The sequence below is a fragment of the Cetorhinus maximus genome, chromosome 15 (assembly GCF_964194155.1).
Source record: "Cetorhinus maximus chromosome 15, sCetMax3.hap1.1, whole genome shotgun sequence".
In the NCBI taxonomy this organism is placed as follows: Eukaryota; Metazoa; Chordata; class Chondrichthyes; order Lamniformes; family Cetorhinidae; genus Cetorhinus; species Cetorhinus maximus.
In genome coordinates, this window is record NC_135893.1 from 44,490,388 (window position 1) to 44,503,266 (window position 12,879).

General features: G+C 41.8%; 1 protein-coding gene across 1 annotated transcript in view; it reads right to left on the reverse strand.

The window, feature by feature from the left end:
• The window catches only part of ift70 (intraflagellar transport 70), a 228,878-nt gene that overhangs the window by 192,876 nt on the left and 23,123 nt on the right, over nt 1–12,879 (reverse strand). Inside the window, exons 3-4 of the mRNA XM_078558310.1 lie at nt 8,221–8,430; nt 5,609–5,665 (exon numbers count right to left, since the gene is read on the reverse strand). Of these exons, the coding sequence (XP_078414436.1) occupies nt 5,609–5,665; nt 8,221–8,430 (267 nt within the window). The remainder of the gene's footprint in view (nt 1–5,608; nt 5,666–8,220; nt 8,431–12,879) is intronic.

The window sequence follows — 12,879 nt, forward strand, 5'->3', positions numbered from 1 at the left end:
ACAGACTCTGTCATATATATCACGCAGAAGCTCATCGCTCTTACACAAGTCAGCAAATGTTTTCTTTTATAAAAACAAAAAACTACTGCGGATGCTGGAAATCCAAAACAAAAACAGAATTACCTGGAAAAACTGTTGAAAGGTCATGTGGACTGAAGGGTCATGTGGACTCGAAACATCAACTCTTTTCTTCTCCACCGATGCTGCCAGACCTGCTGAGTTTTTCCAGGTAATTCTGTTAGTGTTTTCTTTTAGCTTACTTTCAAGCAAGGCCTTCCAATCATGTTGAGCAGCAGGTCCAACGGATATGAATTTGGACACGTCATTAAGAATGGTGTGCATTTTGTTGACATAGTCACCCTTATTAAGGATGACTATTCCTGTCCCTTTCAGGTTTACTGATACACACGTACAGGTTGGTCTTAGAAAGCTTCGCCATGTCTCTTTTTACAGCAATACTCAATATTTTTTTCCCAGTCTGGTCACCCTGTAGCCACGTTTCTGTAATGGCAATTAGATCATACCCATTTACCTCTATTTGTGCCTTTGAATCATCTACCTTGTTGTGGATACTGCATGCACTCAGGTTGAGTGCCCTTAACTTTGTCCTTTTGACATTATTCCGCATTCTAAGCCTAAATGATGCTCACCTTCGTTTCACCTGCCTTCTAATTTCACTTGCTACTTTTCTACTTCCTGTTACCAGTTTTACTTCCTTCCAGGCTGAACTACCCCTCAGGTTCCCACCCCCTGACAAGACAGTTTAAATCCTCCCCAACAGCACAAGCAAATCTCCCTGCAAGGATATTAGTCCCAGTCCTGTTAAGGTGTAACCCGTCCATTTTGTACAGGTCCCACCTGCCCCAGAACCGGTCCCAATGCCTCAGAAATCTGATGCCCTCCCTCCTACACCAATTCTCCAGCCATGTGTTCAATCACTCAATCCTCCTAACCCTATGCTCACTAGCATGTGGCACTGAGAGTAATCCTGAGATTACTGCTCTTGAGGTCCTTTTAATTTCCTTCCTAACTCTCTGAAATCTGCTTTCAGGACTCATCCCTCTTCCTACCTATGTCATTGGTACCAATGTGGACCACGACCTCAGGCTGTTCACCCTGCCCCAGAAGGATGCCCTACAGCCATTCTGCAACATCCTTGACCCTGACACCAGGGAGGCAACACACCGTCCTCGAGTCATGTTTACTGCCGCAGAAACACCTGTCTGCTCCCCTAACACTCTTTGCTCTTCCACTAATCTTTCTCCCTCCTGTGCATATGAGCCATCCGTGGTGGCACAGACTTTGCTCTAGCTGCACTCCCCCAAGGAACCGTCGCCCTAATCAGCACCCAAAATAGAAACCCGATTAGCAAACAAGATAAACGCAGAGAACTCCTGCACTACCTGCCTGGATCACTTTGCCTGGCGATCATCCGTTCCTCTTTGTCGGCATGCTCTTAACTTGCAGTTTGATCACCTCCCTAAAAGCACTATCCACGTAGTTCCCAGCTTCGTGGATGTAGTGACTCCAGCCGCTGCTCGAGTTTCAAAACCTGGTGCTTAAACTTCTGTAGCCGGTGACACTTCTTGTAGATGTTTTCGTTTCGGGGACACAGTGCTTCCAGGACTTCCCACGTACCGCAGGACGTACATTCCACTGGGCCAAGCTGACCTACTATATCGTAACTTTAAAATCTATTTATTACAATTAGAATAGGCAGAATAACTTACCAGTTATTCACCAATGAGTTTCCTCCCCTGTAGCAAAGTAAGGGTCAGCTACTGGAGGCTGAAAAAAGGTAGAAAAAGAGCACCTTCCTCGCCAAACTCACTCACTCACCAAGCTCCCACCTTACACCCTATGCACTCAAAGCAGCACCCAGTCCAGACGAAAAAGCACCGAGGAAGGCCTGTTTTTATATTTTCTGAGAAATGACGGATACAAACTTCTGAAAACCAGGTTTAAGACAGCCGCCTACTTAACTAGCTGCAGCTGCTCTCAGAGAGCTTAGATCCCCCTGTTTTAAGGCTGGAATAAAACTTAATTTATCAATTTAAGTAAAAATTGCTCCTTAAAAAAAAACTTCAGACAGAAATTAACCCTTAAAATTCCCTCACTCACCAGCTTTCAGTGCAGACCTCTAGACTTGACTATTCCGATGAACTCCTGCTGGTGACCCACCTGCTATCCTCCATAAGGTCATCCAAAACACTGCTACCTGTTTTTTAAACTCACACCAAGTCCCATTTCCCTATCATCCCTGAGCTCGCTGGCCTACATTGGCACCTGGTCAAGCAACATCTTGTTTTTAATATTCTCATCCTTGCTTTCAAATCCCTATTACATCACCCCTCCCTACCTTTGTAATTTCCTCCAACCCCACAGATAGTAGTAGCAGCAGCGTACCATCTACATGTAGCAAGTCACCAAGGCTCCTTCGACAGCACCTTCCAAACCCGTGACCTCTACCACCTCCTGCTACCACTTGAAAACCTTATTTATTAAATGATGCCAAAAGAAGTCACATAGCCCCAACTAAACCATAGGGAAAGCTACCAATTAAATGAGAATTTTGTCAGTGTTATAAGCCAATTGAGTCGATGCCTCCTAGTGCAGCAGTGGACATTATGTGCGCCCTCTACAAAGCCAACCAGACATCTGTCTGAGTGAGAGCTTTGGAGGGGAATATTACAATCAGAAGAGGGATTTGGCTGCCTGCAAGGTGCTCTTGCTCATTGCAAGGAAATATAATGCACTTACACTTTGCTGGTGTGTTTGCTTGCAGGGGAATGGGGAGAAAATTGGATGTGCAGGAAATACTCCCCCTATTGTTACGGTGACAACTTATGCAGCCTCTTGAGACTGAGCATCAGTTTGTTTTATAATGCCTCTATGAAGCTCCTTGGGACATTTTACTACCTTAAAGGTGCTATATAAATGCTGTTGTTGCTAAAAAGCTATACTAAACCATAGTTTCATTGGTCTACTGTAGTCGACTTCTCAGCAAATTAAATAGTTTTAATGTGAAAACACTTTTAAAATGTGCCTTCCAGTGCCTGTGTGCTTAAGAAAATGAGTGCAATTTGAAGAACCATTTCAAAGCAGCACAATCAACAATTTATAAAAACAAAAAGCTACTGTGGATGCTGGAAATCCAAAATAAAAACAGAATTACCTGGAAAAACTCAGCAGGTCTGGCAGCATCGGGGGAGAAGAAAAGAGTTGACATTTCGAGTCCAACATGACCTTTCAACAGAACTGAAGTATAGTTAGGAGAGGGGTGAAATATAAGCTGGTTTAAGGTGGGGGGCGGGGGGAGAGAAGTTGAGGGTGGGGTGGTTGTAGGGACAAGCAAGCAGTGATAGGAGCAGAGAATCAAAAGATGTCACAGACAAAAGGATCAAAGAGGTGTTGAAGGTGGTGATATTATCTAAGAAAAGTGCTAATTAGGAATGGATGGCAGGACACTCAAGGTACAGCTCTAGTGGGGGTGGGGTGGAAAGACTGGCAAGGTATTAGTTGTAGGTTTAAAAATAATGGAAATAGGTGGGAAAAGAAGAATCTATATACATTATTGAAAAAAAAAAAGGGAGGGGGAAGAAACGGGGTGGGGATGGGGGGAGGGAGTTTAAGATCTAAAGTTGTTGAATTCAATATTGGAGACATGTCAAAAACAGCTCCTCTGACATGTCCTCCTTCTTCCTTAACCGAGGTTTTCCACCCACGATCATTGACAGGGCCCTCAACCGTGTCCGGCCCATCTCCCGCGCATCCGCCCTCACGCCTTCTCCTCCCTCCCAGAAACATGATAGGGTCCCCCTTGTCCTCACTTATCACCCCACCAGCCTCCGCATTCAAAGGATCACCCTCCGCCATTTCCGCCAACTCCAGCATGATGCCACCACCAAACACATCTTCCCTTCACCCCCCCTGGCGGCATTCCGTAGGGATCGTTCCCTCCAGGACACCTTGGTCCACTCCTCCATCACCCCCTACTCCTCAATCCCCACCTATGGCACCTCCCAATGCCCACGCAGAAGATGCAACACCTGCCCCTTCACTTCCTCTCTCCTCACCGTCCAAGGGCCCAAACACTCCTTTCAAGTGAAGCAGCATTTCACTTGCATTTCCCCTAACTTAGTCTACTGCATTCGTTGCTCCCAATGCGGTCTCCTCTACATTGGAGAGACCAAACGCAAACTGGGCGACCGCTTTGCAGAACACCTGCGGTCTGTCTGCAAGAAAGACCCAAACCTCCCTGTCGCTTGCCACTTAACACTCCACTCTGCTCTCTTGCCCACATGTCTGTCCTTGGCTTGCTGCATTGTTCCAGTGAAGCCCAACGCAAACTGGAGGAACAGCACCTCATCTTCCGACTAAGCGCTTTACAGCCTTCCGGGCTGAATATGGAATTCAACAACTTTAGATCTTAAACTCCCTCCCCCCATCCCCACCCCGTTTCTTCCCCCTCCCTTTTTTTTTCAATAATGTATATAGATTCTTCTTTTCCCACCTATTTCCATTATTTTTAAATCTACAACTAATACCTTGCCAGTCTTTCCACCTCACCCCAACTAGAGCTGTACCTTGAGTGTCCTGCCATCCATTCTTAATTAGCACTTTTCTTAGATAATATCACCACCTTCAACACCTCTTTGATCCTTTTGTCTGTGACATCTTTTGATTATCTGCTCCTATCACTGCTTGCTTGTCCCTACAACCACCCCACCCTCAACTTCTCTCCCCCCGCCCCCCACCTTAAACCAGCTTATATTTCACCCCTCTCCTAACTATACTTCAGTTCTGTTGAAGGGTCATGTTGGACTCGAAACGTCAACTCTTTTCTTCTCCACCGATGCTGCCGGACCTGCTGAGTTTTTACAGGTAATTCTGTTTTTACAATCAACAATTTTGCAGCTCTGACTGGGTAAGTGGCCAGTCTTGTGGACATGGCATGATCCATGCAAATTAAATCTTAAACCAACATAAAAGGTCACGCCATACACCAACGTAAGTGATTTTTGGCATAACTTACATTTAGAATTTCCTAATGTTTGCACTGATTTGGCTGATTCTGCTCATACTGGCACAATTGAGTGGAAACTCAAGCCCAATGTCTTTAATTTTAAAAAAACCGTCACGCTTTATAAGCAGGTACAATAAGAACAGATGCTGAACCAACAAGAGGTTAGGGGTGGTGACCAAAAACTACATCAAAGAGGTGGGTTTTGAGATTTTTAAAAGGTGAAGTGTGAAGGTGCAGAAGCAGAAAGTTTTACCAGGGGTAAAACTAGGGGTGCAGTATAGTCAGAAGAAAGGACAGTTTGGGAAGGAATACAGTACAGAAAAATATATCAAAGATTAGCTGGCATGTAGACATGCAGGCACCTTCTAATGAACTGTGTAAATCCAGATTCATCGCTTGTTGATTACTGTAGATCACTTGCAGTTTAACTTGGGAAATATTTAAACTTCAACAGATGGAGAAACATTTGCAATATGCAAGACAAAGGTAAAAATTTACTTCAATATAGGATCAATTTAAATTTCTAAATTTGTTTTAAACAGTCAAATAACTGAAAGTTAAGCAGAATTAATCAATCCTTACCTTTGCTCCTGAAAGGTCTTCTTCTCCATATTTAATTGCAGCTTGTAATTTCAACACCTGGTTAAGAAATCAAATTTTATTTTATTAATTGCTATACTTTAGAAATCAGCTTTGTGCTGTAACATTTCAATTACACATGATATTAAAAGCAAACAGATTGGCACGCAGTTTACACTTGGTTGCGCTGGTATTTTTGGTGCAATTCTTCTGAAATCGGTGAAACCAGTACACAAAATTGGACATTTCAAGCACTAATCAAATTTCCGCAATAGTTGCGCTAGTTTAAAAAGCTTCCTGCACTTTCTTGTGGGCTTTTGAGGAGGTTCAAAAAAATAACCTGGTTCTTTTTGTGCACAAGGACACCCGAGAGGCACATGTTAAAAGCTATTGAATATATCTATCTTTCTTTTAATTTATTAAGCAACTGACACCTATCCTACTAAACCTAGCAAATGGTCCTGCATATTTTTAAAAGCAATTTTCAAGAATTTAAAACTAGGCTATTGGAAGGAGTTGGAGTGACACTGACAATGCAAATGTTTACATTTGTGATAACCTTTATCAGCTATAACAATCAAACTGCACCAAGGAATATCTTTTAAAGCATTTTTTAAAATTACATTTTAGAATGGTGCCCAATTGCATTGGTTCATGGCAGGTCGGTTGATATGCAATTGAGTTTGAGCGAAAACGGAAATTAGGATACACTTTGGAAGGAGTAATTTGACAAGGAAGTATTCAACGAATGGCATGACACTAGGAAGTTCTGAGGAACAAAGGGACCTTTCCGTGTGTGTCCAGAGATCTCTGAAGGCGGAGAGGCATGTTAATGGGGTGGTGAAAAAGGCATATGGGACACTTGTCTTTACCAATCAAGGCATAGATTACAAAAGTAGAGAGGTCATGTTGGAGTTGTATAGAACCTTGGTGAGGCCACAGCTGGAGTACTGTGTGCAGTTCTGGTCGCCACATTATAGGAAGGATGCGATTGCACTGGAGGGGTTGCAGAGGAGATTCACCAGGATGTTGCCTGGGATGAAACATTTAAGCTATGAAGAGAGGTTGGATAGATTTGGGTTGTTTTCGTTGGAGCAGAGAAGACTGAGGGGCGACCTGATCGAGGCGTACAAGATTATCAGGGGCATGGACAGGGTGGATAGGGAGCAGCTGTTCCCTTCAGTTGAAGGGTCAGTCATGAGGGGACATAAGTTCAAGGTGAGTGGCAGGAGGTTTAGGGGGGATGTGAGGAAAAACTTTTTTACCCAGAGGGTAGTGACAGTCTGGAATGCACTGCCTGGGAGGGTGGTGGAGGTGGGTTGCCTCACATCCTTTAAAAAGTACCTGGATGAGCACTTGACACTTCATAACATTCAAGGCTATGGGCCAAGTGCTGGAAATGGGATTAGGTAGGTAGGTCAGGTGTTTATCATGTGTCGGTGCAGATTCGATGGGCCGAAGGGCTCTTCTGCATTCCATGATTCTGTGAAGTGAAAATAAAATACTTCTCAAAACAGGCATAAATTGCGCCTGTATTCCCAATAGTGCCCAGAGTGGAATCTCCCAACCATTTGTCTTAAAGATTCTGTGGCTTAGTCCTGTTGGATAATTTTTTGTGTGGGTTGAGAAACAAGGCATTTTTGGGAAGGAAAGTAAAATTGTTTGAGGGAAAGAGGAAGAGATGCTTCCTGGACTAAGAAGCAAAGAAAAGCAGTAGCCAATTTAACCCTTGAAATTTATGGTTCTTCTATCAAATTTCCAGCCTTCTTTTTTAAACTTGATATTTTATTCAAGAAACACTTTCACTGCCCAAAGACTGAATTGCAGTGTGACTTACATTGAAAAATTCATACATAGACTAAATAATCAGGTTAAAAACATGCAAACATGTAACAAACATGTAGTAATAAATATAGAAAACAAACTCAGCAGGCAACAGAAAAGTGGTGGATGGGATAGGAAATGTTGAACTAAAATTATTAAAATTACAAGCCAATGCACCCATTCCTACATTGCAGAAACTGAGGTACATATAAATGTCATCATTTAAGTACTTTATTGAGGACCCAAAGCATGTTTTGTAATGGGACGTTGCTTGGTACAGGGAGTTTAAAACTAGGTGAGAAAGCTTACTTAAAACAGGAAGAATAACTATATTCTGTAAATGTTGACATTGCAAAAAAGTAATTGAAAGAGCTATTACTTTCCATTTTTGGAATGCAAATACTCCCGAGTTGGAAAGGGAAAAAGCATATTATATTAATTCCATATTACAGCTCCACAAATTAGAACAAGGAAGTCTTTTCTCAGGACTGCAAGATTCAAATAGTTGAGTTTTACCTCATTAGTTGGTGATAATACACAAGTGCAAGATAGAAAAGCAATTATAGGACAGAGTTGTTCTTTAGAGGAGCATGACTTCTGATAGTGATATATTTACACTATATTGTTAATTACTGTATAATACATAATTAGCCATGTCTGAAATATACTATTTTATACAAATCCTTTCTTTTCAAATGAGGCAAAATGCAGATCTGAATCTCCCAATAAAATAATGGAAAAACACAGGAATACAATTTCAAAAAAATTGTATAATGTATCTCTAATCTTACCTTAGTTTGATAAGATGGATTATCTATAAGAAAGGTCGCTTTCATAGCCTCTGCATACATGCAGGCCTTGTAAAGGGATTGTGCATGGTAGAGTTTGTAGTCATCTACCTCTGGGTGAATCTGCATCAATTGTTCATAGCAGTCTGCAGCATTGGAAAAATCTTGCATCTGAAAGTAGCAGTAACCCAGGAGAGAGAGTGCTGCCCGGGACTGGAAACAAATTCATAGACATAAGGAAGGAAGTTAGAGAGTTGATCACTATTTAGCAATATTAATCATTTTGTAAATCCAAAATATTTTCTTTACAAGCTAAAAGGAGTCATAAGTAGACAACTGGAGAAAGTGCAGTTAATACAAGTGCAATAGGGTGCAATATTTTAACAAATGAACTCTAAATACTCGGCATCAACACGCTGACCTATTATTTACTGATTTAGGACAGGAACCTATGCTGTGTTAGTTCTTTATTCTATAGGTACACGGGTGAAAGGCCTGGCAAAAACAATATTGTGTGTTGGAAAACTTAGTTTTAAAATCAAGACGGAGGTTAGGGGTCCTGCAGATGTGCCAGTCGGGAAATGGTCGCACGTGCGCAGTTCAGGTTTTTTTACATTTTTGAATCTTCTGCGCAATGCCGGCCCGGAGAATGGCCGCACATGTGCAGTCAGTGTTTTTCACGTCTCCAGGCCAGGAACCAGCCCTGCTTACTTGTGCAAAAGGAAAAAAAGTGAAAAGGTGTGAAACTGCAGGTCAGGTGACCTGAACCAGAGCACCATTTGAGAGAAAGTGTCCCAGGAAGCAGGACACGAGGACGGTGACAGGGAAAATATCCCAAACCAAAGACTGGGACATAAGGTCCCAAACAGGGACAAAGGCAGGAATCAGAAACAGGTTCCAGAAGGCAATCCCAGATAAGGGGCAAGGACAGGGACCAAAGACAGATCCTGTTAAATAAAGTTGAGAGAAAGGAGCAGTGTAAAAGGCACCAAGTTAAAGAGAGAGCTGCAAGGAGCAGACTTGAAGTGAAGCAGGCTTGAGAGAAGCCCTGCAAGGGCAGCCAAAGGTTGGCGACTCCGTGCTGCAGGCCATATGGGCAAACCTTTGGAGCAGTGGTGTTCTGCTTGGCACAGCCAAAGACCTGAAAGTGTGCTTGAAAGGTGAAGCTTGAGTGTACACGGAGATCCAAGGGAAAAAAATCTCAGAAGGCGAGATTGAAACCCTGGAGGTGGATCCTTGTTGAAGCCATCTGAGTGGGAGCAACGTTAAGAGAGAAATCAAAGGCGAGAACTTCAAATGTGGAGGTTGGAAACCCACGTGAGAAAGACAGTTTCAGTGAGGCCGGTTGACTCATGGTGTGACAAGCGTCTGAGTAGATTGTTCAGAAATCAATAGACTCTGGTTTGGTTGCATCTGTCATTTACTTTGGAGTGTGGTGTGTCTGACCATAGTTCGCCAGATGGTTCACATGTACTGCATACTTACCCTGAATATTAGAGTATAAGATAAATATGGTAAATCTTTCCAAATTTGTACAGATGAAGGAATAATGAACATTTGAATCATTTTCTTATGTTTCCATTGAGTTCTTTCCAACCTTTTTGTGTGGTGTAATATAGTTCATTTTTCTTGTTTAATAAATTTTTATTCCGTGTGTTGAATGTTTATCAGCAGACTCTTGTGAATTTGTTCAATAACTTTCCTCCACCAGTTTCCAAAAATAAAAGTTAGGTTCTATCATCCAGGTCCCCCTCTGGAATCTGACTTGTCCAATAGTAACATCAGCTGGGATCGTAACAAAGTGGGGGTTCGACTGGGGTCAAATATCCTTGAATTTAAGTGGGATCTGTGAATCCTTAAAGAAATGAGTAGGTGGAGATACTGGGCATAGGAACAGAGTTTGCTGTGAAGTATATTACACTGGTTGGAACTCAAAAATGGCTTTGGCTGTTGACTTTTCTGGGAGTAGAAGATATAGCAGTGGATTAATTGAAATCTTTGATTAAGGCTATACTAAGAGAGTTAGCAGATCAATTGAAGGTAGAAATAAGAGTAGGATTTCGTAAGAATGATATGATTAAAGAAATTACCCAGCATTTAGAACTAAAAGAAGAAAAAGCTGAAATTGATGCCTCAAAGCTAGAGTTAGCTATAATTCAGTTGCAAATGAAGCAGTTTGAGTTAGAAAGAGACAGGGAAAAGCAAAAGCTTTAACTTGAACTCCAGAGCGAGAAGCCAGCAAAAGAAGAACAAGAATGAATAGAAAGATTAGAATGGGAAAAAGAGCAATGGGAAAAAGAGGAACAAGAAAAAAATTGAAAGAAATGGAAATGTGAAAGTTTGAGCTTGAGTTTCAAAGAGAGAAAAATATGACAGCATAACCTGGCTAGAGATGAGCTTAAAATAAAGAAAGAAAAGAGAGATAGTAGTTCAGAGGATGTGTTTGATGCCACTGAGGATTTTGATTTAACTAAACTTCTATGTTTAGTGCCTAAATTTAGAAGATGGAGTTGAAAGATATCTCACCTCATTTGAAAAGATAGCTGTGAGGTTGAAGTGGCCAAAAGATGCTTGTACCTCAATGTTACCAAGTGCCCTAACAAGTATAGCTATGAATATGTACACTAGTCTGACAGAAGAGCACCTATGAAGTGATTAAAAAGGCAATAATTCAATGCTTATGAGCTTGTCCCTGAAACATAGCAGTTGAAATTTCAGACTTTAAAGAGAAAGCTGAATGAAACGTTTCTACAATTTGCAGCAAAAAAGAAATGCTGTGGGATCAGTGATTTTGATCACTGAAGTTAGAGAAAAATAACCCCTTTATTCAAGAAGGGAGGGAGGCAGAAAACAGGAAACTGTAGGCCAGTTAGCCTGATGTCTGTCTTGGGGAAGGTGCTAGAATTGATCATTAAGGAGGTTATAGCTGGGCACTTAGAAAAACTCACGGTAGTTGGGAATAGTCAGCATGGTTTTGTGAACGGGGAATCATGTTTAGCCAATTTATTGGAGTTCTTTGAAGGAGCAACCTGCGCCATGGATAAAGGGGACCCTGTAGATGTACTGTACTTGGATTTCCAGAAGGCATTCAATAAGGTACCACATCAAAGGTTAATGTGGAAAATTAAAGCTCATGGTGTAGGGGGCAACATATTATCATGGATAGAAGATTGGCTGGCTGGAAGAAAACAGAGTATGCATAAATGGGTCATTTTTGGATTGGCAGGCTGTAATGAGTGGAGTCCTGTAGGGATCTGTGCTGGGACCTCAACATTTTACAATTTATATCAACGACTTAGATAAGGGTTGCGAAGGCATGGTAACTAAATTTGCAGATGACACAAAGATAGGTAGGAAAGTATATTGTGAAAGGACATAAGGAGATTGCAGACGGCTATAGATAGGTTGAGTGAGTGGGCAAAGATCTGGCAGATGGAGTACAATGAGGGAAAATGTGAAGTTGTTCACTTTGGCAGGAAGAATAAAAAAGCAGAGTATTAGTTAAATGGAGAACGACTGCAGAATTCTGAGGTGCAGAGGGATCTAGGTGTCCTAGTGCATGAGTCACAAAACGTTAGTATGCAGGTACAATAAATAATTAAGAAGGCTAATGGAATGCTATCTTTCATTATGAGAGGAATTGAACATTAAAGTAAAAATATTACGCTTCAGTTATTGTGCTGTTTTGATCTCCTTACTTAGCGAAGGATGTTAATGCATTGGAGACGGTTCAGAGGAGGTTCACTAGATAGATACGTGGAATGAGTGGGTTGTCTTATGAGGATAGGTTAGACAGGCTGGGCATGTTTCCACTAGAGTTTAAAAGAGTTAGGGGTAACTTGATTGAAGTATAAAAGATCCTGAACGGTCTTGACAAGGATCGGAAGGGATGTTTCCTCTTTTGGGCGAGTCCAGAACTAGGGGGCATTGTTTTAGAATTAGGGGGGCACCCTTTTAGGAGAGGTGAGGAGAATTTTTTTCTCTCAGGATTATGCGACTTTGGAACTCTGCCTCAGAAGGCGGTGGAGGCGGGGTCACTGAATATCTTTAAGAGAAAAGTAGGTAGAGTCTTGTTAGGCAAGGGAATCAAAGGTTATCGGGGTTAGGTGGGAATGTGGAATTAGTAATACAAACAGATCAGCCATTATAGCATTGAATGGCAGAGCAGGCTCGATGGGACGAATGGCCTACTCCTGCTCCTATTTTGTATGTTCACATGTAAAATTTTGTGAACATGAGGGAAATTACCATTATGAAAGAATTCTGAAATAGAATTCTAGTAACCAATAGGGCTTATTTGGATAAGTGTCAAGTATCAAAAATCAGAGAAGCTACAGTCTTGGCTGATACCTATATCTTACACAGGCAGTTATGTGTGGGGAAATGTATATATGGGAATCAACAGGGAAACTGGAGGAACTGGAAAAAGCCTATTTTTATGGAGAAGGCAGAAGATTTCCCAATCAAGAAAAACAATAGTATCGAAAAGGGGTGAAAATAAACCGATATGCTTTTATTCCCTTAAGACAGGGCATCTCAAAGTCCATTCTTGGAAGCGGAACGATAAATCAGTGACAGTAGTAGGAACTCTTAAGGAATCCTCGCAAAAGGCTACACCAGGAAAGGAAATGGATTTGAAAACCGTAGCCATGGTACAGGTGA